Source organism: Heterodontus francisci, chromosome 11 (assembly GCF_036365525.1).
Source record: "Heterodontus francisci isolate sHetFra1 chromosome 11, sHetFra1.hap1, whole genome shotgun sequence".
Classification (NCBI taxonomy): Eukaryota; Metazoa; Chordata; class Chondrichthyes; order Heterodontiformes; family Heterodontidae; genus Heterodontus; species Heterodontus francisci.
Genome location: NC_090381.1, coordinates 39,199,723 through 39,227,692, shown reverse-complemented (window position 1 = coordinate 39,227,692; position 27,970 = coordinate 39,199,723). Strand labels below are relative to the sequence as shown.

General features: G+C 45.1%; 1 protein-coding gene across 1 annotated transcript in view; it reads left to right on the top strand.

Moving 5' to 3' along the window:
• epha4b (eph receptor A4b) overlaps positions 1–27,970 on the top strand; it is a 426,015-nt gene that overhangs the window by 218,038 nt on the left and 180,007 nt on the right. The window contains exon 4 of the mRNA XM_068042004.1: positions 21,683–21,838. Coding sequence (XP_067898105.1) covers positions 21,683–21,838 — 156 coding nt within the window. The remainder of the gene's footprint in view (positions 1–21,682; positions 21,839–27,970) is intronic.

The window sequence follows — 27,970 nt, the reverse complement described above, 5'->3', positions numbered from 1 at the left end:
AGTGAGACTGTATGGTTTGTGGGCAGGCTTAAATGGTTTGCAATGATTTGAATGGGTCTGGAGCTAGTTAAATGGGTTTGAAAATGAAGTTTCACAGGGACTGGTGAGTATTAGGAGGAAAAGTACTGAGAATCATTCGGAGTCATTGGGTACTAGCAGCGGGGGAAGAGGGAATTGTACAGAGCAGTTGAAGAGTCAAGGAAACAACAGGGGAGTGAGTGTTCAGCAGATTGGAGTTGTAAAAAATTGAGTCAGCAGAGTGTTGTACTTAGAATTTAGATTGGTGGAGAAAAAAGAAAATGGGGATCAGCACTTAAAAAGAAAATGTAACAGGGAGGAGGCCCTCACAAGAGGCCCTCACAGAAAAAATGAAGAACAGGGCTTTGTGAAGAAAAGAGTCAAGAAGAGGCTTTCAAAAAATAAAGAAAAGGATTTAAAAATGCTGAACAAGATTTTCAAGAACGCTGGGAGTCAGCACTTCCAGAAAAGAGAGAATGGGAACAGGATGTTTTTAAAAAAAAAAGGTAAACAGGAACAAGACTTCAAAGTAAAGGAAGAAGAATGAAAGGCAATATAGCTGCCTGCAAGAAAAGGCATTGGGGAATAAAATCTTTGTCACACCTATGCAATCCGAACTATGAACTATAAAATGAACTTATGAAGTATACCTGAAATGGACACTTTTCTTGTCAACAAAGTTGAGTAAGAGGTCAGGTGACCCCTTCCTTTCCTACCAATACACAAAGAACTACAAGAACTCTGAGCTAGTTTTCATATCTGGACAAGCTCTGGAGAAGTCATTAAAATACAAATGACCTCTCTGGACACATCCCTCAGAAATCATTAAATTGCAAACAAACTTTTCTGTGGTAATGGCTGCTTCTCTCTAATGATTGGGTTAACAATGATGTTGTAGATTTTTTGACTCCAAACTCAAATTCCAAAGTATGGATGTGAAAAGCCCTACTTTATCAAGGTGAGATGAGGATGAATGACACCCGGACTCCATTGTCTAATAATGACCTCACCATCGGAAACCAAATATGGGGACAATGGAAAGAGAAACTATGGTCACATGAAAGGAACTAGGTTTCTGACAAGGAAATTTAATAAAGGTTATTCTGACAAGACAAAGGAGATCCATCTTTTCCTTTGAAGGTTTAGGACCCTGCCTAAGCTTACCAGCTTTGAACTACGTGTAGGTAGCGACTGGAGTTTGGCACTGAATTCCTCACCTGAGAAATCATACCAGGACTTCGTCAGTGACCTTTGGCTGGAATACAACAAAAGTAGTCTGCAGATGTGTGTCCATCTTCGAAAACCTCCCAAGTCTTTCTTCAGTGAACCAGGGAAAAGAAAATAAGTTGCACCATTTCCAGTCTGCACCCTGGGGAAAAGCAAGTTTAACAGAGGGCTCTATAAAATCATCAGACCTAACGCATGTTATTTTTATAATCTCTATTTTGTCTTGTATGTGTGTATATGTATGAGTGTGAGAGTGGGTGTTGGTGCAAATATTTTGGGTATTGTATAATAAACATTTATCTTTTAAACTTATGAGAAAACCTGTCATTTGCCTGTTCTTGATAATTAAAGCATTCAGCGATTTAAAAAAAACCCACTTTTTAAAAAAAAACACTGTCTTCGGTCAGTCGACAGGTGAAAAAGGGGGAGGACCATGCCTATCATCTCTCATCCATCAGTAACACTTTCAAAACACCATCAAGAACAGGACTTCAAAACAAGAAAATGGAAATTGGAAAAGAAAAACAAAGATGTTGAGGAAAAAAGAATAAGAACAGTCAGGAATGGCAATGTGAAAACGAACAGCACAATAAAAATAGACCAGCAGGAACAGGCCTTTAAAGTAAGAGCAGGCAATAGAGTTGAAAAGAAGGAAAAAGGCAGCAGGGAATGAGCCTTCTTCAAAAATAAAATACATTGGAACTGGCTGGGCAGTTTGGATCAGGAAGTGGAGAAGAAAAATGCAGGAGTGGGAAGCATTTCTTCTGAGAGCTGCTAGTGGAATTGGCCTGGTAACCCACAACAGGGCTAAGTTTGTGACTTGGAGTTCAAGGCTGGAGCTGATCATATAATCCAGTTAGTCAAAGGCAGTAAGTATAATCAATTTGATATTCATTTGAGAGGCTGGAAATCATCGCTCAGTAGAATAAATAGGAAAATTGAAACACAAAAGAAATAGGGTTACAGAAAATTGTGACAGGAAAAATGTTGCAGGAAGTGTTACAATTACAGAAAGTGCCTAATATACGTAAGACTTTGAATATATTACTAACAGACCTCCATGGTGGTGCTCATGGTGAGTCAGAGGATATGCTGTTTTATAACAATGGGGTGCTATTCACATAACACAGGCATTGGGGAGACCACATCTAAAGTACTGTGTACAGTCTTGATCTCCTCATTTAAGGAGGGTTAACCTTGCATTGGAGGCAGTTCAGAGAAGGTTCACTTGGTTGATTCCTGGGATGAAGGGGTTATTTGATGAGGAAAGGTTGAGCAGATTGGGCCTATATTCATTGGAGTTCAGAAGAATGAGAGGTGATCTTATTGAAACATATCAGATTCTGAGGGACCTTAACAAAATAGAACTAGAGGGCATGGTTTTGGAATAAGGGGTCGCCCATTTCTCCTCTTTCTTGAGTTCTTATGTTCTTATAATGCTCAATGCATTTATTAGGGCCATTGATTTGTGGTAACTAAATAAGCCAAATTCTGTTCCATCAAATTGACAAAGTCTAATAATGAAAGTGATAATATCGGCGACCACGCTCTGGAAGTGGTTCAAGAGTTCACCTACCTAGGCTCAGCTATCACCAGTAACCTGTTCCTCGATGCAGAAATCAACAAGCACATGGGAAAGGCTTCCACTGCTATGTCCAGACTGGCCAAGAGAGTGTGGGAAAATGGCGCACTGACACGGAACACAAAAGTCCGCATGTATCAAGCCTGTGTCCTCAGTACCTTGCTCTACGGCAGCGAGGCCTGGACAACGTATGTCAGCCAAGAGCGACGTCTCAATTCATTCCATCTTCGCTGCCTCCGGAGAATCCTTGGCATCAGGTGGCAGGACCGTATCTCCAACACAGAGTCCTCGAGGTGGCCAACATCCCCAGCTTATACACCCTACTGAGTCAGCGGCGCTTGAAATGGCTTGGGCATGTGAGCCGCATGGAAGATGGCAGGATCCCCAAGGACACATTGTACAGCCAGCTCGCCACTGGTATCAGACCTACTGGCCGTCCATGTCTCCGCTTTAAAGACGTCTGCAAATGCAACATGAAGTCCTGTGACATTGATCACAAGTCGTGGGAGTCAGTTGCCAGCGATCGCCAGACATGGCGGGCAGCCATAAAGGCGGGGCTAAAGTGTGGCGAGTCGAAGAGACTTAGCAGTTGGCAGGAAAAAAGAAAGAAGCGCAAGGGGAGAGCCAACTGCGAAACAGCCCTGACAACCAATTTTATCTGCCGCACCTGTGGAAGAGTCTGTCACTCTAGTATTGGCCTTTATAGCCACGCCAGGCGCTGCTCCACAAACCACTGACCACCTGCAGGCAAGGAGGCCAAAGAAGAAGAAGAAGTATGACACTTCAGAAATTGTACACAATAAGCAAGGATATCAATATATATCACAATCGCACCGAGAATACAAATGGTTGGGGATTGAATGTATTTCACTCTCACTGAATAATTATGCACAAATCAACAGGCGTAATATTCAGACTGTACAGATGAGAAACATTAACTATTTGTAATTAACAGGAAATTTAACCTAGTGTGAGGGTACTCTTTCAACATCCTACTCTTTGTGTTCTTGGATGTGTATCTGAACCTTTTCGTAATGCTCTGCTGGAGCACACTGGGCTTATTCATTCAGATGGGAATTAGGGACAGAAGTGTCATGGAAAGGTTTGATTAACTATTGCTTTATTGCTTCAATGACATACATCTGCATTTCTGTTGTGCCCCATCTCACTTACCCCTTTCCCAAAAAAAGTTTCCATTTTAAGTTTGGAGTTCACAAAATTACATTACTTTTACCTCACCAGTCAAAGTTTGGTGTTAAAATATGAAAATGAGTTGGCTCTTCATTGGTGGATGAGCCACCAGTCACATAACTTTCCCATTAACTTCTAGCAAAAATAAAGTTTCTTGGTGACTCAGTATCCTTATATGGATTGAAAAGCATCAGAGGGAATAAATTACATTGAACACAAGACTGCAGTATGTAAAACATTGAGAAGGATGAAGCACCAGAGTTTAGATTACTTTTTAAAACAAAGGATTATTGGCTTCCTGTGATGACACAGTGAGAAGGAGACTGTATGCATGATAATCAACCATGAAAATCCAAGGTTCAATATATGGTCCCTGCTGAGCTTGCTGAGTTTAGCCATTTCACTACAAGGGGCACATTTGGCCTTTTTAAAATGAAATTATTAAGAAGCCTTGACGAATGGCCAAGGCCCAGAACATCACCAAGTTTCAAAAAGTATAGGCGAGAACACAAAGGAAATGACGACGAGCTTGGGTTTAAAAGCCTATTCATCTGGAAGAGAAAACAGAGTCTTGATTAATTAAATGCGCTACACATTACACAAGTCTGGAGAGAGATGAAGACAATTTCCTCAAGTAATTGACTGCTTCCCAGTGACCCCTACTGGACATTCTGCATCTTTTTAATGTTGTTCTTGGAATGTAAGCAACAAGTATTTCATGGCAGAGGGTCAGAGCAGGTAGGAGCCACTGGTTCCCTTCACATGAGCGGACATATTGAATTTTTACAACAAACCTTCATGGTTGTTTGTCCTCGTCCACAGATTTGTTGAATGCAGCATCATATCATTGCCATGGTGGGATATGAACTCATGGGGCAGGATTTTCCATTTGCAGTCGGGAGCCTGATGTCAGGATCAAATGCTGGTCCCAACCCTGCACCGTGTCAGGAGCAGTAACCTGACAGCGATTTTTGCAGGATTATCCAATTAGTGTCCAGAGCGCGCGCACTTGCCATCCAGTTTCGGACGGCAAGCGGGCTGTTGAAGTTTGGAGGGCCAATAGGAAGCCCTGCAGCACTGAAGGAGCCTCCATCTTGAGGCACCCGTTCAGCACTTTTAAAATATTTGAAATTAAAAATGCCCATAGCTGCCAGACCACCATGGTGGAGGGGATACCCCTCTACAGGGCAACCTGCCATGGCAGCTGTAGACAGGCGGATATGGCGGCTGTGGGTGGGAAGGCCACAACGTGATCCTGCAGCTCCTGACGCTGTGGAGGTCCCACAGGCCGACTGGAAATTTCCAGACAGCCTCTGATCAATGGCCGTAATTGGCCTTTTAATTGAGTTAACAAGCTACCCTCTGCTTGCGGGTAGGTAGCAGTTCCACGCCCAATCCAGCCTCAGGAAAATGACTGGAGTCGGGACTGCGGCAGGGAACCGGCATGCCGGCCAGTGCTGGGAAATTCTGTGCTTGCCCACTTCTGTTCCCATCCCCATATCGAGACCAAAATGCTGCCCCTGATCTCTGGGTTACTAGTCCAGTACCATAACCACTAGGCTATGGAACACATGGAGCTCAATGCACAGCAGCAAGCTTAGTTCTGGTATAATATGCTGCCAATGCTCAGAACAAGGCTTATCCAGGGAGAATGATCAACTGAGCAAGATACTGAAGGACTACTGGATCACTTGGCACCAAACCTCAAAAAGCATTGGTGCCATGAGGGGGAAAAGACAAGAAAACAGAAGAAAACTGAGGAGGGGGAGTGGAAGGGTGAGTCAAACCAGCGATGTCACAATACAAAAAAAACAAGGTTTTGATAGAAAATGGAGCAGTATTAAATATGTGACAATGTGTAATTAATTACTGGAGCATTGCGTTATTAATCTGTTAAATTAACTATAGATTTCTCCTTACCAATTTGTTCATTAAATCTTTACCAAGCAGTTTGTTCACTAATTGAAGAGTCATTGCTTCCTTGTCATTTGCTATTTATTAAATGACGCTTCCATTCAACTGCAACAAAAGCACAGTCGCACCAAGGCTGACAAGTATGGTGCTATAATTCACAGCATAAACAGAAAGCCATAAATACACTCATAGCATGTATTACACAATCAAATAAATTGTTGTGTTAGTCAGTTCTTTGTGCTCACTCTCTAAAGGCTGTGCAACACAGGGCATTAGTTCTAAAAGCTATTGATTGGCAAAAACAAGACTTACTCACTGAGGTATTAATATTTAATCAGTGTCTCCCACACAGGAGAAAGCAGTTTGGAGACATTTCAAGTTTTTGTGCAGCCAAGTGCTAAACCTTTGTGAGATCTTAGTTTAGTTTGCATAATTGATCAGTATGACTTAGTCTGGGTGAAGAGAGGTTTTGATTGATGTGACCTGACTGGGACACTGAATTTATCATTTTTTAAAAAGAAGTTAGTTTTCACTGGGAGAGCCTTTGGGTGTTTGGAGATGTGCTGCTAAAGCTGCAATGCTGTACTCTTGTTTGACTAGAGGTCACAGTACATTGCAAAATTTATTGTTCCTCTCTCTTCTTTACATAAAATCTGTGGACCATCTTATCATTCAGCCGTCCCTTTATCAGCTGTAGCAGACTTAGTTCATTTGCTGTGCTGGAGATTTTAAAATTCAACTATTCTCTGATACTCAAACCTGCCAACTCCCACTTGACTGAAGTGAGATTTAACTCATTTTGATTTTAAAATATCACCTACTTTCAGGAATCCCACTCTTAAAAAATAAACGTGGTTCTATTTATTTCAATCAGCTTACAATGCACCCTATTCCTTCTGATCATAAATATGCATTCACACTGCAGGCCTAGCATTGGTGCGAAGCTGCTTTGACATCACACTGACAGGCAACTTATGGAGTGTAAATTGGGTACCAAAGGTTGAAAGGTCTCTGAAGCAGAGCACAGTGAGACTTTCTCCTTTGAGCAGTCTCATTCTCCTTTGCTCCAGTGTCGAGCCAGGCAGGCACTCCATATTCAGGCTGTATTTACACTATAATTGCAGCGTGGGCGTGAATTGAAACTAAACAGCCACACTCTACCCACAGTGTGAATGTGGGCCCAAGTCTCATTTCCAATATTCCTTCAATGTTGACAGCTTACTATACAAGACTGTTTAAAGCATTTATTTAGTAAAATATGATTATCAACTGCTGTGAAAACTAGTACACAAGGGGCAAATGGAATTTTGGCATTTATTGCTAAAGGATTAGAGTATAAAAGTAGGGAAGTGTTGTTGCAACTGTACAAGGCATTGGTGAGACCGGACGTGGAGTATTGCATAGATTTTTGGTCCCCTTACTTGAGGAGGGATGTAGCTGCATTGGAGGCAGGTCAGAAGAGGTTCACTAGATTGATTCCAGAGATGAAGGGTTTGTCTTATGAAGAGAGATTGAACAGTTTAGGCCTTTACTCTCTAGAGTTTAGAAGAATGAGAGGAGATCTAATTGAGGTATTTAAGATGATTAAGGGGATTGACAAAGTAGACGTAGAGAGGGTGTTTCCTCTGGTAGGGCAATCTAGAACGAGAGGTTATAGTTTTAGGATAAGGGGTAGCAGATTTAAAACAGAGATGAGGAGAAATTACTTCTCAAAGGGTCATGAGTCTGTGGAATTCATTACCCCAGAGTGCGGTGGATGCTGGGACATTGAGTAAATTTAAGGAGGAGATGGACAGATTTTTAATTATTACTGGGTTGCAGGGTTATGGAGAACGAGCGGGAAAGTGGAGTTGAGGCCGAGATGAGATCAGCCATGATCGTATTGAATGACGGAGCAGGCTCAAGGGGCTGAATTGCCTACTCCTGCTCCTAGTTCTTATGTTTTTGTGTAATGCAGTAATTATAAAATTACATTGAATTTACAGCACAGAATCCGGCCATTTGGCCCAACAGGACTGCATCAGTGCTTCTAATCCACACAAGCCTCCTCCCACCCATACTTCATCTAACCCTATCAGCCTACCCTACTATGCCTTTCTCCTTCATCTGTTTATACAGATTCCCCTAAATACATCTAAGGTATTCACCTCAACTACTCCTTGTTGTAGTAAGTTTCACATGCTAATCACTGAGGGAACCCAGCAATTTTAAAAAGAATTAAAGGCTTCCACAATTAGGATCAATGTGAAAATCCATTTGGAGTTGTTCTTGTTATGTAGAATGTTTTAAATAGTTTAAAGAATGGGTGGCAAAGACATGGAGCAGGATTTTTGCCTCATCTGGGGGCAAGAACAGGTGCAGGTGGGCAAGTAATTTTATGCCACCAGCTGGCATCCCGGCTTTCTGGCAACATCCAGCCCTCGAGCCATTTTCCCAGAGGCAGCAGGGCAGGTGGGTAGCTTGTTAGGACAACTGAAAGGCCAATTATCAGAGGCTGACTGAGATTTTCCAGTTGGCCTGTGGGTCCCTGCAGTGCTGAGAACAGGCCAGCTACCAGAGGCAGCCACCCGATGGCAGATGGGGCGGGGGGGGGATGGCCAAGCTCCAGGATGCCTTTGAGGCCCTCCCCACCTACCTGGCCACAGCTGCAGCCTGTGGAAGGGTACCCTCAGTGATTAGCATGTGAAATTTGCCATCACATGGAGTAGTTGAGATGAATACCTTAGCTGTATCTAGGGGAATCTGTATAAACAGATGAAGGAGAAAGGAACAGAAGGATCGGCTGATAGGGTTAGATGAGGTATGGGTGGGAGGAGGCTTGTATGGATTGTAAACACTGACGCAGTCCTGTTGGGCTGAATGGCCTGACTCTGTGCTGTAAATTATATGTAATTCTATAATTACTGCATTATCCCTCATGTACTAGTTTTCACAGCAGTTGATAACCATCTTTTACAGAATAAATGTTCCCCTTCCACATTGGCGAGCTGGCAGCTGTGGCCGTTTGTTACTATTAAAGTTTTTAAAGTTGCTGAGAGGGCATCATAAGATGGAGGTGCCCTCTCTCTCCCTTACCCGTAACAACAGGCTGCAGCTCCTTCCGTGCTGGAGGGCCTCCTATTGGCCCTCTAGCTTTGAGAGTCCGCCCACCATTCTTAATTGGATGATGAGCATACTCTCCGTCCACTAACTGGCCAATTCAGGCAAAATCACTGTTGGGTGCCTGCTCCCAACTTAGAGTGGGGTCAGGCCCCCTTTATAGACCCTGACAATGGGATTCCAACTCAAAACATAAAATGCTGCTCCTGGTCACTAAAGTTGACTGAGAAATGTTGCTGAATCTGGCAGTATATGGCTGGTGAATTATCAGTACAACATAAACCCAGGGAGCATATCATTTCAACTGCATGACCTTTGTTCAGCTGCTTCATAGTGTCAAGCTCAGTAACACCTGTCAAGCTAGTTCTTAATGATGATGCCAACATTCGTTGAGGCTGAGAGATCAGCCACAGAAGCCCGAGACCAACAACACACCCAAGGTGCTCAACGTGCCAGAGCCAGTGCACAAGTTATCTGATTGACTCAATAGGCCCCTGACTTTCATTTAAATTAGTCTCCTGCCACATAATGTGTCTCAAATTGCTGAGGACAGCAGCCACACACAACCCATTTGGAAGAAGCCGCCTTTAAATTTAAAAAGAAAATCATTCAGATAACTCTGCTCTTTGACCCTTGGCCTTCTGCTGCTGATGCTGCCACATTCCCATGACACTAGCAAAGTGGCTGGCACACAACAGGTGACCAGCACCCCTTCACTGGTAACTGATAATACTGTCCTGATGCTTTCGATGCATCAAGAGAGACAGGTCTGGAGTGAAAATAGATTAAGTAAATGAATTGACCTCATGCTATCACATAGAAGCTACAGAATACCAGAAAACAGTGCACGACTGGAGGTGACAAAGGCATATTTGAGAATTTCAGCAACAAATGGGCTGAGGTGGTGGAGGAGGTGGGGAATGTTGTGGTGGAAGGAAAGGTTTTTTGTGTTTGAAAGGATACGGGGTCTGAAGCTCAGCTCAGGGTTGAGCGGGACAACAAGTTTGTGAATAACCTAGACCAATGTAAGATAGTAACTGGGACAAACTTGCAATCAGTGTCAAGGGAATGTATTTATTGTGGGAGGCCGAAAACAATGGGGGGAATCTTATGCCTTGCCCTGTGGCGACTTTGGGGAGCCTGCCACCTTCCTGCTTCCACCCAAATTAAGTCCGGGCAGAAAGCCCTGTGAACAGCCTTCCTGTTCCGCCGCCAATTGAGGCCAAGGACCTCATCCCACCTCCAGCGGTGGGCAGATCTGTCGCCACATGGGGAGCACACCAAGCAAACCCATGTGGGTTGCTTGCTTGCTCCGAGGGTGATGGTGGGGAGGTTCCCTCGTTAAATGGCACAGTGCCTGATCAAGTGTCCTGGCATCAGGATTGGGGGGGGTCCACTGAGAGCCCTCACCTAGCTGCTGACCTCCCGACACCCCCTTCCTGCGACCCACACCCCGCAAAACCCCTCCCGCCCTGACTTACCTGTGCCCTGGGTCCCTTGCTTCTAGTGGGTCCAGTATCAGCAGCAACCACCGCCTCCGCAGTGGCACTGCTCAGTTAAAGAGCTGCTAGCCTCTGATGGCTGACATCTCTCTGTGGGCGGGACCTCTGTCGCCAGGGTCCTTGATTCCGGGGAAGGCCCACCGCTGTCCACTTAAGTGCCTAATTGGCACTTGAATTTGGTAGACCCTCCCCAGAGGAGCTGACGCAGGGCTCACGCCAACGCTTTGTTGGTGGTCAACACCACTGTCGCCCAGATAAATCTCAGCTGATGAGTTCAGTCTCCCCAGGATTAAGTTTGATGAAGTTATGACTCATTCAAAACTGGATTTTGTACAAGGAGACTAACAACAGTTGAGGGAGGTCGTGGATAGGAAGAACTCAGTGTCATCAGCATATGTTATCTTCTGTTGAAAACACCAAGGAGAAACAGGTAACTGTGGAAATGGAGGGGATGAAGAGAGATCCTTTGGGCACTTCAGAGAAGACAAGAAACGAGGAGAAGCTATTGCACTAATCAACAGATGTCACCTAATTAATGCTTCTTGATTTACCTCATCAGCTTTTACTTTTTTCAACCTGGGTGCTGTCCTGCCTTGTCCTTTCACTTATACTTCTCAATCTGAAAAAAAACATTTTTCAGCAAAATTTCAGTCTGTCGCTGAACGGAATGTGAAAGTTTTTCCTTAGAGTCAGCACTTTGTGTTTGTCACAGAAACCCTGACAGCAGTGCATCTTCCAACATAGGAAGTAGAATGTATAAATCAACCAGCTTTGGCTAGTTTTGACAGAGACGAATGAATTGCATTAAAAAAATCCACGAACTTTGTGAACAAGTAAATTCTGTGGGTTTGCATTACATAGATTGTGCAGCACAAGTAGTCTCAGAATCTTTGTAGTGTGCCAGGCATTAAAAAGTGATCTGGCATCCTGCTGAGTCTAGTTGTCAGGCAGGATTTAATTATTTTTACAGCCGATGCGCTTCACTGGAATCTTTTCAGAGAGGACATTATAACGATAACTGCGGTGACTATTTTAACTGATGAATTTTAAAGAAAAGAGCTCCTTCTGTCATCTTTGCCTCCGGGCTAACTTCTTTGACCAGGAGTCCTCCCCCCGACCAGCAGACCCATTCACCTGCCTCCAATATTCTCCCTCCACCTGGACCCCTCCTTCTGGCTTCTTATCCACTCTTAATCTTTTCATTGAGAACTGTCAGCGTGACATCGGCCGTCACAATTTCCCCACTCCCCTCACTCACTCTAACCTGTCTCCCCCCGAACTCCGTTCTCCGAGGTCTAACCCCAACATTGTGATCAAACCCGTTGACAAGGGTGGTGCTGTTGTTGTCTGGTGCACCGACCTCTACCTTGCAGAGGCTGAGCGTCAACTCTCAGACGCTTCTTCCTACCTCCCCCTGGACCATGACCCCACCAACAAACGTCAAGCCACTGTGTCCAGAACTGCTACTGACCTCATCTCCTCTGGAGATCTTCCCTCTACAGCTTCCCACTTCATAGTCCCACAACCCCGGACAGCCCACTTCTACCTCCTTCCCAAAATCCACAAACAGGACTGTCCTGGTAGATGCATTGTTTCAGCCTGTTCCCATCCAACTGAACTTATTTCTTCCTATCTTGACTCTGTTTTTTCTCCCCTTGTCTAGTCTTTTCCCATCTACATCCGTGACTCTTCTGATGCCCTACATCATTTCGACAATTTACAGTTCCCTGGCCCTAACCGCCTCCTCTTCACTATGGACATCTAATCTCTCTGCACCTCCATCCCCCACTAGGACAGTCTGAGGGCTCTCCGCTTCTTCCTTCAATGCAGATCCAACCAGTCCCCATCCACCACCACCCTCCTCCGCCTGGCTGAACGTTCTCATATTGAACAACTTCTCCTTCAATTCCACTCACTTCCTTCAAATAAAAGGTGTTGCTATGGGTACCTGCATGGGTTCTGGTTATGCCTGTCTTTTTGTGAGGGATGTCGAACATTCCATGTTCCAGTCCTGCTCAGGCCCCCTCCCCCAACTCTTTTTCTGGTACATTGATGACTGCTTTGGTGCTGTTTCCTGCTCCCGCCCCAAACTGGAAAACTTTATTAACTATGCTTCCAATTGCCACCCTTCTCTCGCCTTCACATGGTCCGTCTCCGACACTTCCCTTCCCTTCCTCGACTTCTCTGTCTCCTTTGCTAGGGATAGACTGTCCACTAATATCCATTATAAGCCCACTGACTCCCACGGCCATCTCAAATACACTTCCTCACACCCTTCTTCCTGTGAGGACTCCATTCCATTCTCCCAATTTCTCCGTCTCCGACGCATCTGTTCTGATGATGCAACCTTCCACAACAGTGCTTCTGATATGTCTTCCTTTTTCCTCAACCGAGGATTCCCCCCCCCCACTGTGGTTAACAGGGCCCTCAACCATGTCTGACCCATTTCCCGCACCTCTACCCTCACCCCTTCCCCTCCCTCCCAGAATCATGACAGGGCCCTCACTTTCCACCCCACCAGCCTCCACATCAAAGGATCATTCTCTGCCATTTCCACCACCTCCAGCATGATGCCACCACCGAACACATCTTCCCCTCCCTTCCCCTGTCAGCATTCCGAAGGGATTGTTCCCTCTGCAACACCCTGGTCCACTCTTACATCACCCCCGACACTTCCCACGTCACCTTCCCATGCAATTGCAAGAGGTGTAATACCTGCCCTTTTACCTCCTCTCTCCTCACCATCCAAGGCCCCAGACACTCCTTCCAGGTGAATTAGCGATTTACTTGTACTTCTTTCAATTTAGTCTACTGTATTCGCAGCTCACAATGTGGTCTCCTCTACACTTGGGTGACCAAATGCAGATTGGCTGATGGCTTTGCAGAACACCTCTGTTCAGTCCACAAGCATGACCCCGAGCTTTCGGTTGCTTGTCATTTTAATTCACCACCTTGCTCTCATGCCCACATTTTTGTCCTTGGCCTGCGGCAGTGTTCCAGTGAACATCAACACAAGCCCGAGGAACAGCACCTGATCTATTGATTAGACACTCTACAGCCCTCTGGACTGAACCTTGAGTTCAACAATTTTAGAACATGACTGTTTTTTTATTGTATTATTTTTAACCATGTGCCTGTCCTAAACTTGGTTTTCATGTTTGTGCTTTTGGACAGAGCTGTTCATCCTTTTGCCATTAACACTCAGTCTGGGCTAATGCTTTGTTTTTCACAACAACTGTTACAACTCCCATTACCTTTGTCCCATGACATCTTTGCCATTTAATTTCTCCTGCCCTCTGCCCTATCACACACCTTCCCTTTTGTTCTCCTCTCCCCCTCATCCACCTTTCACTCGCTCAGAACCTATTACATTTCTAATCTTTGCCAGTTCTGATGAAAGGTCACAGACCTGAAATGTTGACTCTGTTCCTCTCTCCACAGATGCTGTCAGACCTGTTGAGTCCTTCCAGCACTTTCTGTTTTTATTTCAGATTATCAGCATCTGCAGTATTGTGCTTTTATTTTGTGAGAGATGGTAGGGATGGTTCTCCCCCGCCCCCCTTTCTACCTCTCGACTGACCAAAGACAGCATTTTTTAAAAAAAGTTTTTTTTTTTAACCTCTGAGTGCTTTAATTATCAAGAACAGACAAGTGACAGGTTTTCTCATAAGTTTAAAAGAAAGATAAATATATATTATACAACACCCAAAATACCAAAATATATGCCACAACACCCACTCTCACACTCATACAGATATATGCACACTCAAGAAAAGATAAAGATTTTAAAGATAACATGCATTAGGTCTGATGATTTTAAAAAGTTATCTGTTAAACTTGCTTTTCCTTGGGGTAAAGATTTGAAATGGTGCAGGCCTGTAATCCTTTCCCTTGTTCACTGAAGAAAGACTTGCGAGGTTCAGGAAGATAGATGCGCTGTTGCAGACTGCTCTTCTTATATTCCAGCCAAAGGTCAATGGTGGAGTCCTGGTATGATTTCTCAGGTTGGGAGTTCAAGGCCAAACTCTAGTCTCTGCCAATATGTAGTTCAAAGCTGGTAATCTTAGGCAGGGTCCTAAATCTTTGCATAGATGAATCTCCTTTATCTGCCCACAATATACCTTTATTAAAGCTCCTTATCAGAAACTTGGTTTCTGTCATGTGACCATAGTTTCTCTTTCCATTGTACTCAAAAATGGATTCTGATGGTGAGGCCATTGTTAGACAATGGAGTCTGGGTATCATTCATCCTCATCTCACCTTGATAAATTAGAGATCTTCACACCCATTCTTTGGAATTTGAGTTTGGAGTCAAAAAGTCTCCAACATCATTGTTAACCCAATCAGTTAGAGAGAAGCAACCATTACCATAGAAATGGTTATTTGCATTGTAATGATTTCTGAGGGATGTGTCCAGAAAGGTTATTGTATTTTAATGACTGTCCAGACATGAAAATTAGCTCAGAGTTCTTGTAGTTCTATGTGTATTGGCAGGAAAGGACCTCTTACTCCATTTTGTTTATTTCATAAGTTCATTTTATAGTTTGTAAGTTCACATTGTGTGAGCATGACATTATATAACTTGAATCCCTTATAGGTAAACGGTAAACATATTTTTTGAGAGAAATGCAAAAAAAAAATGCTTGGAAACACTTAACAGGTCAGGCACTATCTGTGATGAGAGGAATACAGTTAATGTTTTTGATCTAATGGCCTTTCATTATTTCTTCAGAAAGGTCACCGACCTGAAATGTTAACTCTGTTTATGTCTCCACAGATGCAGCCTAACCTGCTGGGTGTTTCCACCATTTTTTGTTCTTACTTCAGAATTCTAGCATTCACAGTATTTTGCTTTTATAATTTCAGACAGGTTAGGTTTAAAATGTGTTTTAGCCAGAGACTTGCGGGGTAAAAAGATCTTCTGTGGGATGATAAAGGTTTATGCATATACTGCTATCTCATTCGAATAATTTTAGAATAATTCCTGATTAGTAAATAACTTTCTTTTGCTCTTAAATTGTCTCTACTCCTTATAGCATTGTTTCCCTCACTGAGGTATGGCTGACATGTATTGATTTCCCTCAGTGTTCTACACTCATTGGCTGTTAATCACATGTGAGCTTTGGCAATGAGTGTCAGCAAACTATCCCATTATGGCAAGTATTATAACTGTACTCAATCCTGTCCTCAATCAGCATTCCACACATATCTCTAGTAGAGACTGCTGATCAGAACAGGCAGCCTAACTAATTTTCCTTACTTTAACCCTGAGGAGTATAACCAAACATTGTACTCTGCCTCTGCTTTGGCTGGTTTCTCCACCCCGAGGCAGAACCTTAATGAGCTGTCAGAATGGCTTTCTTATATGTAAGTTCTCCTCTCGTCTTACTCCAGCCCCATCACTCTCCTCTTTCTATCCCTACCTCTCCCCATTCTTACACCTCTCCTTTCTTATCTCTCCACCCCCACTTTTCCTTCTACCTCCTTTCCTGTGTCCAGCATTCAGCATCCAGAGTGTTTTGGCACATGTGGTCTGGATTTAGTGAGCCCATTTGGAGCGGGAATGGAGGCATGGTGGGGGGAGCCGGAGAATAGCGTCAAACGGGTCCGCCTGGAAATCCGAAGTTGTGACATTAGTTCCAAATTTAGTCAGCGGCGGGAAAGCACTAAGACAGCCTTGCTGCCCCGACGCAACAGGAGTGCAATTTAAATCATGGAACAGTTAATTTTAATACATTTGCATGTAATTGAAAGCAATTCAATGGGGGGCTTGGAATTAAATGGTCGACAGACGGCACTCACATGCCTTAGGAACGCCAGCCGTTGTAAGCGGCCGGTACAGTGCGAGGCCTCAGTGCTGCAATGGGTAAACAGCCATTACTAGTGCTTCGTAGGGGGAGAGACGGAGGGGTGGGGGGTAGGTGCTGGAGGCCATTGTCAGTCTACAGTGATGTGTGCTTTGCGCTCTGGAGGCCTAGTGGTCACCTGGCATGGGTCATCACTGGATTTCCCCAGGTGAAAGATGTGATAGATTTGCATGCATGTGACCATCAAGACTCCAATGGACCAACCAGCCACCTTCATCAACGGGAAGTGCTTCCACTCCATCAACGTTCAACTGGACTGCGACCACCAAAAATGTTTCCTGCAGGTGTGTGCCCACTTCCCGGGAAGCAGCCACAATGCCTACATACTGCGACAGTCCCAGGTGCTACAGCTATTCAGGCCCCCCACTTGCCTTCAGGGATGGATTCTCGGGAACATGGTCTACCCATTGTAGACATGGCTACTGATGCCTGTGAGGAACCCTCACACTGCAGCCGAGGAGAGGTACAACACTTGCCGCAGCCCCACTCGAGCGACCATTGAGCAGGCCATTGGGCTGCTGAAGATAAGATTTCAGTGTCTGGATTGATCTGGTGGAGCCCTGCAGTATGTCCCAGCGAGGGTCTCATGTATTATGGTGTACTGTTGTGCTCTGCACAATCTAGCACTGCAGAGTGGGGAGGCCTTGCATGATGAGGACATGATTGATCACCACTCTTCCACGGTGGTGGTACTGTCACTGGATTAGTAATCCAGAGCCCAGGCTAATGCTCTGGGGACATGCGTTCGAATCCCACCATGGCAGATGGTGGAATTTGAATTCAATTGATAAATCTGGAATTAAAAGCTAGTCTAATGGGGACCATGAAACCATTGTCGATTGTTGTAAAAGCCCATCTGGTTCACTAATGTTCTTTAGGGAAGGAAATCTGCTGTTATTACCTGGTTTGGCCTACATGTGACTCCAGATCCACAGCATAGTGGTTGACTCTTAAATGGCCTAGTAAGCCAATCAGTTCAAGGGCAATTAGGGATGGACAATAAATTCTGGCCTAGCCAGTGACACCCACATCCTACAAACAAATAAAAAAAAATGGCTGGAGGACACAGAGGAAGATGATGAGCAAGCAGCACTGGATGTTGAACCCCTTGTACCAGAGGCCAGGAACATTGAGCGACGGGCCAGGGAGACAAGAGACAATCTCATAATTACCCATTTCCAGTCACCATGATGACCTGTCAAAGTGAACTCAATAAAGACTCACCTCAATGCATTCAGTCTGTTGCTTCCTTTCTATCTGTCTTCCATGCTTGGCACCCAGTGGAACCACACACTATCGACAACGGGAAATGCTAATCAGATGAGGGCTGTGCCTACATTGGCATCCACTAGGGGGAAGGGTGAAGTCAGCACAATTAAGGCATGAAAGAATAATCACTTTCCACAATGCAAGTTAATTTCAAAATCAAAAGAACTTTATAAGAGAAAACAAATGTCAATGTCAAACACCCGTGAATTCCCAAAGTGTCTTCATACATTTGTGATTGTGTCTATGCAGTGTGACCCCTGCGCTAGCAGCTGGGCTGGAGGCGGGCTGCTGGTCAAGCTGCCCCTTGGCCTGTGATGACTCTGGTAGCCGTCCTCTGGCTGCCTGAGGCCTGGAGGGCTCCGGCTGCCTGAGGGTTTCCTGCACTGGTACAGGACTCTCCTCAGGCATCATAGCTGCTGGAGTTTGGCTCAGTGGCGGAGGGGCTGTCCACACTCGGAATGCCCTGAGGGGAGCTCAACCTCTCCTCCTCCCTTTCAAGGCTCACCTGAACCTCCCTGCTGACTAGAGAAGGATGAGGAGCTGGGGAAGACTCCAGGGGCCATGTCCTTCTCTCACCTTGCCACTGCAGCTTTGAGCTGATGACCAAGGTGATAGTGTTCAGGTCTGCATGCATTTCTGGGATCTGGTTCTCCATGAGGGTTGCCAACCTCTCAATGGAGGAAGACATGCGCTCACATTCCTGTGACATGACAGCACTCATGGCATGGATAGATACGTCCCTCATCCACGCATGGCTGTGCATTGCCTCTGAGAGCCTCAGAGATGTTGCCTTAACTCTCTCTGCAACTCCAGCATGCCCTGTGCTGTCAGCACCAGAGTCTCGTCATCAGCCTGGGGCTCAGCATGGTCCTGGCCACCCACAGTCCTCCAACCGACGGAGGCCTCGGCTGTCTCAGCCTCAGCTTGCTGCTCAGGTGCACGTGCAGTGCTCTCACCAGCTTGTGTCCCTGATTCTACAGCTGAGCGCAAACCCTCCGAGTTGAAAGTATCTGCCTGGGGGTAGGTGCAGGAGAAGCTTGGGTTGGTGCATCCTCTGACTCCGGATCCTCTTCAGAGGTCGAATTAGGTCCCCCTTCTACTAGATTCTCCAGCGGACCTGCATGTGTAGGTTAGGATGTGCAGATCTCGTCATGCCAACCATGCATGATATGGGTATCCAGAAGTGAACTGTATTTGATGGAAGACAATCCTCACTTCCTTGTGCGGAAACTCCAGTCTCAGCATCCAGTATTGAGTGGCTGCCCTGGATCCCTGCTAACTCAAGTGCCTCCTCGTCAGCCGTGGAGAGAGGCCTGATGTCTGGGATGCCTCTGCCAGTCCGAGATGTCTCCTTGCTGTTATGAGCCCTCTTGTTCTGCAAGTGGAGAGGGAGATAGTCACATTTCACAGACAGATCAACATGACAGTTCTGCTAGTTGCAGCCCCTCGCCCCCTACTGGGGTTTCCGATATAGCTCATGCTCCCATCAGCTCTCAGGCGAGTTAATGGGGGTGAGCTGTGAAAGCAGCTGGCTTGTGGCTGAGATGCAGAAATGCATCTGTCCAGATGAGGTGATGCCTAACCCTCTCTGCTAGCACAGTTGTAGTGCCTCCCTCCCCATGTCCTGCTTCCTCCTGCATAGCCTCTTGCAATCTCTAAAAAGGAGAGCGTTATGGAATAGTCACCTTGGCAGAATGAAGGAGGTCTTTGACACTATAGCACTGTACCCATGTTTGGGCGGTGACTCCACAGCTGCTGACCTACTCTGCAATCTCCGTCCAGGCTTGCTTGGTCAGATGGAGGACCTCTTCTTGCCATTGCTGGGGAAGATGACCTCCTGCCTTTCCCTTGCAGCCTGAAGGAGAATTTTGAGGTAGACATTGCTAAACCAGGGAGCCACCTGGTGTCTTTCTTCAGCCGTGGTCGTTGCGGGGTGCGTTAAGCTCCTTGCCTATCAGGCAGCAGAGGCAGCAGAAGGGGTCCTGGGGCAGCAGAGGGAACTCAGGAAGGCATTCCTCTAAACAAGGCAGGAGTGAATACAGGGCTGGCAGGCTTTTAAATATGGTGCCAGCACCTGCTCCAGAGTCATCTGACACCGTATCCAGCGTCTCAAATCCCGCCCCCATTGCGTAATTGGCTGAGCCCCGTGCCTCCATTGTTATAATTGGCCGCCCACCGCATGGATTGTGGTGGGCCGGCCACACATGTGATGAGCAGGGATGGTGTCCACTTCCTGGTCCACCGCCAGAACCCGTGACAGACTCACTAAGTTCAATGCATGGTGCGCTGTTATCTGTTGCCCCAACTTGCTTAATATATGCAAATAGATGCTGGCATACCTTTGGCCAGTTTATTTGTTAAAAAATGCTACATAGTGTGAAAGGTTAAATTGCGTTAACGTTGTCAGTGTTCTAATAGTCAAGTGTTTCATATGCTCTCATCAAAATGGTTTGCAGAGATCACAGATTGATTAAGATACTTAAAATACACCAGGGATGGTTTCATCAAGAAAAATAGTGAAGTCCAATAATTATGACTCACCAAATTCATACTTGGACAGTTTTTAGATATCTGTGACTAAATATCGCGAGATGATGAGAGTTATTAGATCCTCCTTGGATAGCTGGTGCTTATTTATTTCTCCGCATTTAATGGAAAACATCAGTCTTGTCCCCTAACAACTCTTCTAATTGGTGCTAAATCATTGTCTGATCATTTACAATAACTGTGTTTCATCTAGGATGGAAAATGCAGACATGCAGTATGCGCTGAGTGCTGGATCACTACTAACCAAATTCAATGGGCAGTGTAATACAACAGTATCCCTCACATAAACATCGAGGTAGCTAACTACCAGCTAGACTCCCAATTTCAGTCCTGAGGCTTCACTGACATTTGTGCTGTAGTTTCCTTGGGGACGTATTTATATTTTGAGATTGATTTGGAAAAGAGAGTAAACTGTCTTAGAAGGTTAACAAATGGTGAAGCATTAATGAAGAACATGAAGGTACCTCAAGGTTAAGGAGAGTCACAGTGACTGAAGGGTAACCTCAGATTCAGTTCAATAAGAGATGAATGTTACTTTCTGTTGGGTTATAAAATTGACAAGTTATTTCCTAGAAACTAGTCTTTCTTGAAGAAACGCATACTGAAAAAGAGAAAATGAGCTTGTATCTGTGATAATCTGAAGTGCCTCAGTATTATTAAAAGTCTTATGTCAGCTCCCTTTTGTAGTGTCACACCTTCAGAGTGCCTCGCTTCAAAGTGTCATACGTCTAAAAGTTAAAATTTCCAATTAACTTAATAACCACTGATCTGTTCAGTTACCAATCAAATATCTGATCAACTGAAAGTGCATGTATCAGAACTTGCAAAAAAATACCAGTGAGGAATGAGTAACCAGCAGAAAACTGAGCAACAAAACGTATAATTTCCTTTTCCAAAGTTGCTGTTCTTGAACTCAACTAAAATCACTCAAATAATTGCTCCACACTGTTTTCAGTCACCGCTTTCTGACTCTTTTTATCTGCCTTTCTATCTGCAGCCTAGGGCTTGAGTTGGAATTTTTAACCTTTACTTTGAGTGCTAGGAATATCTTACTGTTGTGTATACATTCTGTTGGTGACATAGGAATGCATCACTGGCTCACCCTGCTTCTGTTGAACTACAATTCTTAGAGTATCTAACAAAAAGCCACATCACATTACAAGCAGGCAGGTTTATTTTCTCACTTTTCTGTTCCAATTATTATTTGCCACAGTACTGCCTGTCATCAGGGTGGGATTGTACTGGCTCTGATTTTCTCTAGTGCTAACATTAATGTTGCTTCTTATTCGTCATCAGATGGTCCATTTAGCAGCAGGAATGGCCTGCCTTTCTGAGTTGGTGGAACAGGATTTTCACCCTACCATTCTGAATGGGAAGGATGGAGTTTTGTTTCATACTAAGCTTGATACTGCGATGTCACTTAAGTACTCTTGTCCTAACACATTCCTTTTGATTTGTGTTTCTAGCATGTAGACCTGGTTTCTACAAGGCCTCCTCCATGGATGCATACTGCATGAAGTGTCCACCTCACAGTTACTCACATCAAGAGAGCTCCTCCCAATGTTCCTGTGAGAAAAGCTACTACAGAGCAGAGACAGACCCCAAGGCTATGCCCTGTACAAGTAAGTCAACAAGTATACTACAGAAACTGAAAAATCCATATGAACTGAAAGTCTGATGAAGAGTTTTAAGTCATAGAGTGATACAGCATAGAAACAGGCCCTTCGGCCCACAGAGTCTGTGCCGACCATCAACCACCCATTTATACTAATCCTACTTTAATCTCATATTCCCTACCACATCCCCACCTTCCCTCAATTCTCCTACCACCTGCCTACACTAGGGGCAATTTGCAATGGCCAATTTACCTATCAACCTACAAGTCTTTGGCTGTGGGAGGAAACCAGAGCACCCGGCGGAAACCCACATGGTCACAGGGAGAACTTGCAACCTCCGCACAGGCAGTACCCAGAACCAAACCCGTGTCGCTGGAGCTGTGAGGCTGCGGTGCTAACCACTGCGCCACTGTGCTGCCCCTTGCTAACCACTGCGCCGCCCCTCAAGTGTTCTCAAGAGTGTGAAAAACCCATAGCTTTAGAGCACCATCAGCAATCTGTTGCATAAATGCAGTAACAACTGGAACTTGTCAGCAGTGAGCACTCCTGTAGCATTCCTTGCACATTCATATCTAGCAATCAACTTATGCCTATAAAAGACTTTGGAATACTCAGCAATTATTAAATGATTATTCATAAATGACATATTTATTTTCATTTTGCATTTGCTTCAGCTTACAGTTTTATTTGGCACAGAAAAATTAATAATTGCAATCATGAAACCACCAAATCTGAATGTCGATTCCAAGATTAAATGTTATGTTCTAAACAGAGTTGTCTGTTTCAGAAATGAAAGTAGAGATTGATAAGGTTCATGCATGAAGTTACAATTTTGGTTGCACAACAATGTATTCATTGCTACTGAACAAAATGCTTCGCTCATAATGCTGGTAGATTGTTACCCCCAATAGCCACTGAATACATGCACTGTGTGGTGGGGTACCTTGCCTTGTGGGGTCAGCTCTGTCCCTGGCCCATGCTGAGCTAATTGATTTCAGCCTTGTCTATAAAAGGATAGATATAATGTGCTCAAGATCGGGAAGGGGAGAAATCATCAAAGGTTTCTATTTCTGGTGGCTATCCTCCAAATTGTGCTGGGAAGTGCATGCTTGTGGATGTCAGGGAATGATAGGATTGTGTTTGGATGTGAAGTATTTCACGGTCGGATAACCTATTCGCATTTATTGTCCATGTTCACTTCTGGAGGCAGTACCTGAAGTTTCTAGCACCCAATGAACTATAGTCAAGCACACATCACCTTGAGTCAACATTTATTGTTGAATTCTGGTACATAATCCAGTCTTGAAAACTTGTTGACAAATTCCATCACAAACAGAAGAGGCTTGCTTTTAATTTAATGACAAGTGTCCATGGATTTGTTAATACCATATACACACTAAATTTTCTAGTTAGTTTGTGAGCTTGAGTTCTGGGTTTTGTTGTCAAGTGATTTCATGGTCGCTGATCCTGTTGATAAAATCATGAATAAATGGCCGTCTGCCATCCTCTTAAGTGGCACAATGAATAAAACTATATATTTTTTCCTTCCGGTTTTCTCTCCTCCTTCCATGAAGATGGTGACTCCTTGCTGGAGTATCATTCCATAAAATGCTGGCTAACAGCTGGTACTTCACTCAAGTGCCTAATCTTTGTGTCTGATTGCATGACAACACTGTCACCTCTAAGTTCTGCTCCAAGTCACACACCAAACTTACTGGACATTTATTGCCATTCCTTTATTATTGCAGAGTCAATATCTTGGAACACACAGTGGGAGTGGTTTCATTACACCAACTGTAGCAGTTCCAAAAGGAGGTTCACCATTACCTTCTCAAATGCAAGTAGAGATGGGCAATAAATGCTGGTCTTGATAGCAATGCTCATTCTCCAAGAACGAATTAGAGAAAAGATATCAGTCAGGATTGAGAATCCTGGTCGACTGCCTTCCCTTTATCAGTCTGGTTCATTGAGAGCACGGAACATCATTTCTGTTGAGATCGGCATCTTGCTACAGGTCAGAATCTGAACATGCATCTTCCTGGGCTTGATTTTCAATCCGGGGTCGGGAACCCTATGCCCGCATAATTTCTGCATCTGCACCGCGCTGTATTTGCGGCACTCAGGCAACACAATCTTCAAATGTAAATGCCTTAATTGAGCTGGCACTGAGCTCTGCCAGGTGGAAGGAGCTACCTGCTGAGCACGATTGTCAAAGGCAGGAGGCAGCCATGATGAGGCGTGCTGCTGCCTTGCAGAAGAGAGGAGGCAGGACGTTGGAGGACCAGCAACCTCACTGAACAGAGAAATGGCCAAACAGCCAACTGAAAGGTACTGTGCCCGATCTCACACAAAAACCCCTAGAAGCAAAACGTGCACCAGACTGTTGAGGTTTGGCAATTTTCAAATTGAAAATTGCTTTCTGGCCCTCCCAGCTTGTTAACTAGCTCCTCAAGGAGCGTAACAGGCAGTTAATTGGAGGCAAGCGGGTTCCCGCTCCCCAACTTCACCCCCCCTGTCCACTTTGAAAATACCAGCACGCCCTGGAGGCATCGGAACATGCCATCTGGAAGCGTTATTTTCAAAGCTCACCCGCTCCCATTTTCACCCTCAAGGGCAATTGAAAACCCTGTCCCTGGTTTCTATATCCAAACAGCACAGTGCCTTTATCAACTGAACCATTACAGAGACAACGTGGGCATAGACAGTGGAAAATATTCTGCTGCACTGACTGGGCTGGATTTTCAGAGTCCAGAAAATGGTGGCCCAGCCATGCAGGCTAAACGCCAAACAGCCGCTGCGATCTACCGTGTGCGGCGACTCATTTAAATAGCTGGTGCGGCCCACCACCAACCCCCACCCCCCCCCCCACCAAACACATGGAGGGGGTGGGCTGTCTGTCCCCGGCAATGGCGTCAGCTGCCTGTGCGCAGACTCTGATACCTTTTTTAAAGGGCATTCAGCCAAGCCAGCTAATTCAAATTTTGAAAGAAGAATGCTCCCAAAAAATACACAATAAATTTCGAACACCCCTTTCCCACTCCCAATAACATTTACATTAATTATTTGCCCTTCCCCCCCCCAAAAAATACTTACCTTTTAAATGTGATCTCCCCCCCCCCCCCCCCACCCACCCCCCAGACTGCACAAGTTTTAGAGTTCACCCCTTCCCCTTTCATCCCCTACATCCATTACATTTATTTGGTGCCGTCTCCCCATCCCAACAGAAAATATTAACTCCTCCCCACTCCCCACGAGTATCATGCCACCTTTCCCTGAAGGCGCAGGAGTGCTGGCTGTCATGCCAAAGATCGTGGCAGGCCCAGAAGACTGAAGGTAAGTCCATTTAAATGTATTCATTTTATTAATTTAAATATTTAAATTCAGGTCCCGTTGTCCAGCGGTGGCGGGGGGGCCACCATGGAGCCAGCCGCCATCGGGAGGATCGGTTGGGGCCCTCCCGGTGTCGAGATCCGTGGCAGGCCTCTTCCGGACCCATCTTCAGGCCCCCCCCTCTCTCTACGCCACAGATCATGTCATCAGGGGGACAACAAGATCCAGCCCACTATGTCCATAATCAGTCATTGAAATCTTCACTTCTCCTCACATCAAAAAAAACAATTGCCTGGAGTTCTCGAGCATTGACCGTCCAATTTCCCATTGCAACTGTGGCAGATATTCGGCAGAATCCCCAAACAAAATGGCAGAAATGGTTTTTAAAAGGCCCCGTGGGAGATCAGAAGAACCCGCACAGAAATGTTACTCCAATATTTACATTTGAATAAACCGTCAAATACTCCTACGTCTAACTGAGCTTTTCCTTGGAGAGTGAAGCAGTACTCGTTTTTATTTTAAAAGCAATGTAAAATTGAAAGGGTTGCAGATTTAATTTAGAATAATGCAGCATTGTGTCTTGCAGTATTTGTCATACTTTGGTCACAGCCTGTGAAAATTTGCTTTGTACATCCAGCCAAATTTTCCTTTCTACTGAGCTACTGCTGTGAAAGCTTGAGAAGAACATCTTCTGTCAACTGAGCTAAAGATAGTAGTCACTTTGTGACTGCAGCCTGGCTTAATCCAGATAGACAAGTCTTATTTCCCATTAGGTGGTTAACACAAAGGCAGGTCAGTTTATAACCTCAAAGCAAAACCCGGCACAACCCATATTGGCAGTCAGAAACTGAAATGACCTGCTGAAAGCTAAATGAAATGTCACATAGAAAGCTCTGTTTAATTATACCATTAGCAAAAAGACTGCAAGCTGCTGATAAATGGAAATTCATACATTCAGCTTAATCGCTTAGTCTGACTAGACAGTGGAATTTGTAATACCTTATTCATTCAAAGAGTGCTTTATATTCTTGGGGGAAAGGCAGATTTTAAATGTTTCAGCAGGGTGCAGCGGAATTGTATGATCTAGTATTGCTCTCCCATTTAGGCCATAAGCTTGAATTCACACCTTCAAATTTGTTTGAAATTCATTTTCCATAGCGTACAGATATTCTGACTCCTGCTTAATAAGCTATTTTCTGTTGATGGGTGAGTTTATCAAGACATTCTAAATGTTTGTCTTTCTCTTTTCTTTTACATTATCATCAAATTGAATAAATTGGCCTAGAAAGAGAGGCGTGAAAGAGGAAGTCTATGTGCCAAACAAAGATGTAGGACTGAATTCTGTGCTCCCCTGTAAGGCAGGTTTTTAGATGGTGGCGGGGGCGGAGAATCAGCATGGATTCGGCCGCCACGGAACTTGACACTGTAATGCTGCATTCCGCTCCAACGGAGGCGGCAAAGTGCTGTGGCGGCACTTCCGCACCGTCGCGATGACATTGGCATTTTGAGAGAACTCTGCAACTGCATTGTCTGTGAGGGGGGATTGGGAGAACCTGCAAGTGGTGTGTCTCTGAAGGGGGTGTAGTGGTTGCCAGAACTCAGCAAGTGCAGAGGTGGTTTTCTTTCGGAATGCCAGTGCAGAGCACTGAAATGTTGTTGGTTTGCTCATGTGGGTCCAACATCAATCCATACCATGGACTTAATGTAGGCTTCCCATAACCAAAATTTCAACATCTCTTTGCACGGATAGGTAAACGTAACCTTTGAAGGAAGCTGAAGGACCAAGGAGGATAGAAATGGGTATGATGCACCCTGTTTTCTTGGATCCCTGTGCTTTTATTTATTTAGAGATACAGCACTGAAACAGGCCCTTCGGCCCACCGAGTCTGTGCCGACCATCAACCACCCATTTATACTAATCCTACATTAATCCCATTACCCTCTCACATCCCCACCTTCTCTCAATTCCCCAACCACCTACCTATACTAGGGTCAATTTATAATGGCCAATTTACCTATCAACCTGCAAGTCTTTGGCTGTGGGAGGAAACCAGAACACCCGGCGAAAACCCACGCGGTCACAGGGAGAACTTGCAAACTCCACACAGGCAGTACCCAGAATCGAACCTGGGTCGCTGGAGCTGCGAGGCTGCGGTGCTAACCACTGTGCCGCCCACTGTGCTGTGCTGAGTCAAATCCACGAGGCAGCTGTAGCGCAAGAGGAAACTCCCAGACATGATCAACAGTAGCCAAGAATGCAACGAAGAGCAGCAAGTATATAGAACTCACCTGACATACCTGTAGATGTCCGAGTGGAACTGCTGGAGAAGACTGTGGCTGTCCAGAGAGGCCGTCACAGACCTCTACACACTGCTCAATGACGATTTGCAATTAATAGATTTTGGTGGTCACCCTATGCCTGTGGCCCTGAATTTACTGTGGCCCTAAACTTTTATACCTCTGTAGCATTCCAGGGATCCACTGGGGACATGTGCGATGTCTCTCAATCCGCAGCTCACCTCTGCATCAAGGAGGTCACCAATACTCTTGAGGAGGGCCACGACTATGTACGCTATAGGACAGACCCTGAGAGTCAGGCCGAGAGGGCCATTGGATTTAGGACCTTTGCAGGATTCCCACAGGTACAAGGTGTGATCGACTGCATGCATGTGGCCATCAAGACTCCCACAGATCAACCAGCCGCCTTCATAAACAGAAAACAGTTTCATTCTATTAATGTACAACTAGTGTGCGACCACAGAGAGCACAAGTGTGTGCCCGCTTCCCGGGAAGCTGCCATGACTCATG